This window comes from Sinocyclocheilus anshuiensis, unplaced genomic scaffold (assembly GCF_001515605.1).
Source record: "Sinocyclocheilus anshuiensis isolate Anshui unplaced genomic scaffold, SAMN03320099.WGS_v1.1 scaffold680, whole genome shotgun sequence".
NCBI lineage: Eukaryota > Metazoa > Chordata > Actinopteri > Cypriniformes > Cyprinidae > Sinocyclocheilus > Sinocyclocheilus anshuiensis.
This window is the reverse complement of record NW_015555783.1, coordinates 267,573-274,725: the sequence shown is the minus strand read 5'-3', so window position 1 is coordinate 274,725 and position 7,153 is coordinate 267,573. Positions and strand designations below refer to the sequence as shown.

Here is a 7,153-nt window from a genome sequence, read left to right as displayed (position 1 = left end):
CCTCCTTCCGTTTCCACTATACTCCTTCCGTTTCCATTATACTCCATCCGTTTCCGCTATACTCCTTCCGTTTCCGCTATACTCCTTCCGTTTCCACTATACTCCTTCCATTTCCACTATACGCCTTCCGTTTCCACTATACTCCTTCCGTTTCCATTATACTCCTTCCGTTTCCACTATACTCCTTCCGTTTCCATTATACGCCTTCCGTTTCCATTATACGCCTTCCGTTTCCACTATACTCCTTCCGTTTCCATTATACTCCTTCCGTTTCCACTATACTCCTTCCGTTTCTACTATACTCTCTCTCACACATACATACATTCTTCTCTTACATACACATATTTTCTTCAGACATACATACATTCTATATATATATATATATATATATATATATGTATGTGAAAGGAGTATGTATGTGTGTGTGTGTGAGTAGAAATGTATGCATGTGAAAGGAGAATGTAAGTGTGTGTGTGAGTAGAAATGTATGCATGTGAAAGGAGAATGTAAGTGTGTGAAAGCAAAAATATATGTATGTGAAAGGAGAATGTAAGTGTGTGAGAGTAGAAATGTATGCATGTGAAAGGAGAATGTAAGTATGTGAGAGAGTAGAAATGTATGCATGTGAAAAGAGAATGTAAGTGTGTGAGAGTAGAAATGTATGCATGTGAAAGGAGAATGTAATTGTGTGAAAGCAAAAATATATGTATGTGAAAGGAGAAAGTATGTGTGTGTGTGAGTAGAAATGTATGCATGTGAAAGGAGAATGTATGTGTGTGTGAGAGTGCCAGAATGAATTATGGCTTGTACGGCCCCTCATATATTTACCTTTTTTTTTTTTCCAAAATTTTATATTACTTTAAAAAAAATTTCACTTTATATTTATTTTTAGTAAATTTGCATGTGCTTTGCACATCAAGATATTTATTTGCCCGGTCACACTTTCAGTAGATGGCAAAGAACAGCTACGCATAAAGAAGCGAATAGTTCAGCCAGTTCAATTTTGTTTGGATTATATTACAATAAATTATTTCTTTGTAAAATGTCCCTGTTATATTTATTTCACTTCCATAAATGTGCTGATTGATGATCTTCCCCACTGAGAAGAAGATTCAGCCAGAAAGCCGCTATATGCCGACACAGCTCTCTTATCAAAAGTCTAAACGGCTGAAAACTTCAGAGCAGGAATCACACAGCGCTCTCATTTCCATACAGGCAACACAACAGATGACTGCTGCTTTCAAACACATGCACATTCTCCACCTCATATTCTTTAATTCATTCAAACATTAACAATCTCCTGCAATGTCAGTCGATAAGAATCATAATATTTGGCTAACTGTCTATTCAAATATTTAGGTAGGCGGGGGGTGGGGGTAGTTTTGCTCCTGTGTTCCAGCAGGAGGGATGTTCTGTATTTACTAAAGTAACCAATGTTCCTCACGTTTGGTTGCATCCTTTCTTCTCTTAAAGGGATAGTTCAGGCAAAAGTGAAAATTCTATCTTTTATTTACTTTATTTACAACTTGAAGTGGGTTTGGAATGACCTCAGGGTGAATAAATAATGACAGAATCTTCACTGCTGTCAAGTTTCTGAAAAAAAACAAAACAAGTATAAATAGTCCATGTCTCTTGCAATTCAGGTTGCCTGGTCATATTTTATTCAAACTTTTGCAAACTATTTCATCTCAAATTTTCCAACTTGTTGATTTAAAAAAACAACAGGCAATACCATTGTTGTTTCATGCACTGGTCTATTTAGAGATCTTGGGCTACTGTGCTTTTATAACTTGTCTTCTTTCAGACTAGATGAAAGAAAGCATTCAAAATACACATTTAAGTGTTACTTTTATTTTTTTTTTTCACTTACATGTCATGCACCAAACTTTACAGTTGTATTCATCTTTTTTCTTAAAACAAAGCAGTTTGTTTTTATATCATTCACTAACTTGTATATTATTTTTTATAGCGTTTTATTCATTAAACGTTATTTTTTTCTGACTGCTGACTATTCTCTAATTTATGGAGTGATAAAAGAGAAATCCTTAATCTGTGTATAAACCTTTAGCTCTAATATGTCAACAAAATGAAACAAGAATTCTGAACCTGACTTTATCCAATGCTCAGATTTATTTTCTGGAGATGCAAATTAGATTAGAAAATGCATCACTTGCATAGTTAAACAACATTTCTGAAAACTTGTAATACAAAACAGTTGTCATAATGCACTGTGATTAATCAGATAGGTAGAGTGATATAGCTATATCTGTTAGTCAAAAATGTTTTATCTTATTGCCTGAAGTAAAGAAAGAGTTGTTGGGAAACTTGATCTTCAAGCTGCGCAACTGGTGTAGTTCTTTAAATATAGCTTTTTACTTCCGATAATTGTATTTAGGCTTAAAATTAATAAGTGTTTATTTGTGAAGATTATCTTGAACAAAACGTGTAAGAATCAAAAACTTCGTCACAGGAAGTATTTTTCTGCCATAATCCAAAAGCCAGTATATGACAATATAAAGTGTTGAAATGGCTAAACATCTTTTTCAAGTTTATTTGTATAGTGCTTTTCACAATACAACTCATTGCAAAGCAGTTTTACAGAAAATGTAAGTTTCCATTTTAATGTTTCTACATTATATTTAGTAGTAGCTTATCAATGGTGACTATGTCAAAGAAACGTCTAAACATCTATCTTGTTTAAAATAGTGATAGATCAGGATGCAATCATCTTTTGATTTGATTGATTTAGCTCTTTTGATATTATTGCATTTCACCAATATCAAAGCAATGCAAAAATCTGCACACATCCAAAAGACCCAAAAATTTGGTTCAAGTTCAGGACAATCAATCAATAGTCCACACACAGAAAATTATAGCTCCAAGAACATTTATTTTCCAAGAACGTTTCGACCAGTCAGGTCTTCATCAGGCACAAGGAGCTAACTAAAGTTGATCCACATTGTAAATTTCTTCAGTCCTACAGTTTTGTAAATTTGAATAGATATCATCTAAAATAAGGGTTAATAGCATATTTCTGTGCATATTTGATTTGTTGTCATTAAACCATATTGTAGCTCATACAGTAGAGCATGGTGCTTGCAACAGTAAAGTCATGGGTTCAGTTCCCCGTGAAAGCTAAACTGATTAAAAAAATTGCAATGAATGCATTGTAAGTCGCTTTGGCTGAAAGCATCTGCCAAATGCATATATGTAAATGAAAAATTCTATCTTTCACATCATATGGTCCTTCAGTTGAGGAACCCACGTGTCAGTTGGCCTCTAGTTGAAAACAACTGTTGCTGTTTTGTTTTTCAGATTTCAGTGGAACATGCGGAAGAGTGTCAGGGAGCATTCGAAACCCTGCTACAAAATCCCACCGATTTCATACGAAGAGAAGACATCTCTGACAGTTGATGTCAGGCTGCATACAAATGCAGCTTCGTTCTGCATTTCTGCCTGAGGTACCATCGCTAATGGCTGCGAGGCCGTTCGAGATCTACAGCTCCAAGTGCACGTAAATGCATCACAATGCCTTCAAAAGTGTCATGCCTCTATGTGTTGACGGTCGTTTGCTGGGCCAGCGCTCTGTGGTACCTAAGTATATCCCGTCCCACGTCGTCCTATGTGAGCCAACTGTCCGTCCCGGCGCGTAAAACGGCGAAAGCGCACAAGAGCAACGCCACCACAACCTTCGGCAACATCCGGACGCGTCCGCTGAACCCTCACGCCTTCGATTTCATCATCAACGAGCCCAAGAAATGCGAAACCAACGTGCCCTTCCTCGTCATCCTCATCACGACCACGCACAAAGAGTTCGACGCCCGCCAAGCCATCAGGGAAACGTGGGGCGACGAAAGCACCTTCAGCGACCTTCGCATCATTACGCTCTTTCTTCTGGGACGCAGCATGGACGCAGTGCTCAACCAGATGGTGGAGCAAGAGAGCGAGATCTTTCACGACATCGTGGTCGAGGACTTCATCGACTCGTACCACAATCTTACTCTCAAAACACTGATGGGAATGCGCTGGGTGGCCACTTTCTGCAACCAAGCCAAGTACGTGATGAAAACGGACAGCGATATCTTCGTGAACATGGACAACTTGGTGTATAAACTCTTGAAGCCGGCCACCAAACCTCGACGGAGGTACTTCACGGGATACGTCATCAACGGCGGACCCATTCGGGACATGCGCAGCAAGTGGTACATGCCCAAAGACCTTTACCCCGAGAGCAAGTACCCGCCGTTTTGCTCCGGCACTGGGTACGTGTTCTCGGCAGACGTTGCGGAGCTCATCTACAAGACTTCCTTGCACACCAGACTCTTGCATCTGGAGGACGTTTACGTCGGGGTGTGTTTGAGGAAGCTGGCCATTCACCCGTATCAGAACAGTGGCTTCAATCACTGGAAAATGGCCTACAGTCTTTGCAGGTACCGTCGAGTCATTACCGTACACCAGATCTCCCCTGAGGAGATGCATCGTATCTGGAACGACATGACCAGCAAGAAGCATCTCAAGTGTTAGTGGGAGCTGCCTGAGGATGTGTATTTGTGCCCTTTTTTAAATCCCCATGATGCACAGATGCGACACAGAGGCTTTGGACAAACTGTAGTTCTTTCTTAGAAACACTAACATCCTTCTGGGGCATGTCAACAATTTCGAAACACGCAGAGCCCATCGTTTGAGAACCGGTTGGGGAATGTGCTATTCGTGTTAATATTATAACCGTGCCAGCCTGTCTAAAACTAGTGAAGGAGTTTCTTTTGGTTCGGATGCACAGCGGAATGTCCTTGATCGTTGAGTTTTCTTTGCACATTATTCTGGTTGTACAAACGAAAGTACCATTGCTTTGTTTACTGTATGTGGAAGCACCTGCATTGTCTGTTTACACGTTCAGAAACATCTTTTCTTGAAAAAGATAACGGCGATGTATAGCTCCTTATTTATAAGTATAAAAATTATTTTCTTACGCCTAGAAGTTGAACATCATTGCTTCAGAACAGATCATGTTTGTAGTTATACTGTAAATCTGTATATCTAAAGTCATTAACGCTTGGTATCAAGTGTCATTTAGTGAGTATTTACTGTACATGGTCAAACCTGTAGAAATGCTGCGTAAGGAACGCAGTGTAAATGTGGAATATAATGAAGGGGAGAAACATGAAAAAAAAAAAAATTTGAAAGTGATTTTTTTCTTCTTCTCTAGAATTTGATTTCATTGAGGCCAAAATGTGATTCACATGCGTTTCATTTTTTTCTTTATAAATTGGCTGGAGTAATTGAGGGGATGCGTGACATTTAACTGTGAAAACAAAAATGAATATATTATTCCCAATGGGTACTATTGTATTATACTGTGTATTTTTACATAAAAATATATATAACAGTGTTCTTTTTCTGGAAGCGTTGATCTTTTTGTTTGTGTGTTATGCTCATTTATATTCAAGATTCTAAAGGGATAATAAAAAAAGAATTTACTCAAGGTCATCTCAAGTCAAAGAGTTAAAGAAATAAATAATCGTATTCAGCCGGCCCACAATAAATGAATGAAAGCAAAGACATTTATAACGTTACAAAAGATTTCAAATAAATGCTGTTATTTTAAACTTTCTATTCATCGAATCCTGAAAATCCTGAATCCTGAAAAATGCATCAATGTAGCAAATGAACATATTAGAATGATTTCTGAAGGATCATGTGACACTGAAGACGACGGTGCTGAAAATTCAGCTTTTTCGTCACAGGAATAAATTACATTTGAAGATATTCACATAGAAAATGGTTATTTTAAATTTGAATATTTCACAATATTGCTGTTTTTAATTGTATTTTTCATCAAATAAATGCAGCCTCAGTGAGCATCAGAGACGTTTTTTCAAAAACGTACCAATCCCAAACTTAATGTACAGTAATGTACTGCAACACAAGTGCATAAAACCTCTTTAACCAAACGTAAAATTAAAAAAACGGCAGCAGCAATATGATAATAGACAATGATGTTCAATAAATGCTAATATGTTGTAATAAAATGTGCTGTGGAGATCCAGCGAAATGTCCGACCCACCTTCTCCATGCTTGGAGGATTTTGCCAGTCACTTGTCCTGCCAAATGCCCACAGTAGTGGCACTTGGCAGACTGGTCAGGCAGCTCGAGACGTGTCAAACGCCGGCCTTGCCAAACTCCGTCAGCATCAATGACAAATAAAGACAGTCTGTGGCGTTGTTGTACGTGTCATAATGGAGCCAGTGCTTTACAGCAACCGATTTTCAATCAGGAATGGGTGTCTATTATGGGATGCCTTCCAGGAGGCTGTTGTCTGGGAGGGATTAAAAGCAATCAGCATCCTGGGTGAATACAGTGTCAGGAAATGGCACTTAACTTGAATAGTGGCAGACTTTGGTGTCCCATTACCTTAAAAAGTGCCTTTGGCCAGTCCCAGCTCTGAGGTCTGATCCAGCAATTAAAATTGCACAACATCTTGACATACCTGACATTCATTTTATTATATAGCCTATTTTATAAAAATGTGCAATTTGTAAAAAACGAAGGGAAAAAAAGCAAAAAAATAAATAAATGATGTCCCACATTTTCATCCAAAATCCTGATCTTCTCTGTCTATAAGATCTTCTGTTACAATAAAAATTAAATAAAATGTTACCCAAGAAGTGACATCATCTGAACCCCCTTCTACAGGATGATAAACAGCAAGTAAATAACTTTTATTTCTTTTCTTTTTTTAATTGGGGAAAATAAAACATTTGAAAAAAGAAAAGTAAATTGGAAAGAAAAGATTAAAAAAACAACTTTAAATATTTTGGTTCTTTCCATGGGTACAAAATAATAAATGAAACATGCAAAAACCATAGACCATAACCAATGCTGCAATTTAATGTTTATAAGCACATTGTGTGTGTGTGTATATATATATATATATATATATAAACCAAGTCTTAAGTCGCTGGGGTATATTTGTAGCAATAGCCAAAAAAACATTGTATGGGTCAAAATTATTTATTTTATGCCAAAAATCATTAGGATATTAAGTAAAGATCATGTTCCATGAAGATATTTTGTAAATTTCCTACTGTAAATATATCAAAACTTCATTTTTGATTAGTAATATGCATTGCTAAGAACTTCATTTGGATAACTT

At 37.2% G+C, this 7,153-nt stretch overlaps 1 protein-coding gene across 1 annotated transcript; it reads left to right on the top strand.

Annotated features, from left to right (window-relative positions):
- Positions 1–3,231: 3,231 nt before the first annotated feature.
- Positions 3,232–5,176, top strand: LOC107674764 (beta-1,3-galactosyltransferase 1). Its single transcript, XM_016468857.1, has one exon. The coding sequence runs from the start codon at positions 3,529–3,531 to the stop codon at positions 4,522–4,524; it is 996 nt and encodes a 331-aa protein (XP_016324343.1). The 5' UTR covers positions 3,232–3,528; the 3' UTR covers positions 4,525–5,176.
- The last annotated feature ends 1,977 nt before the right edge of the window (positions 5,177–7,153 follow it).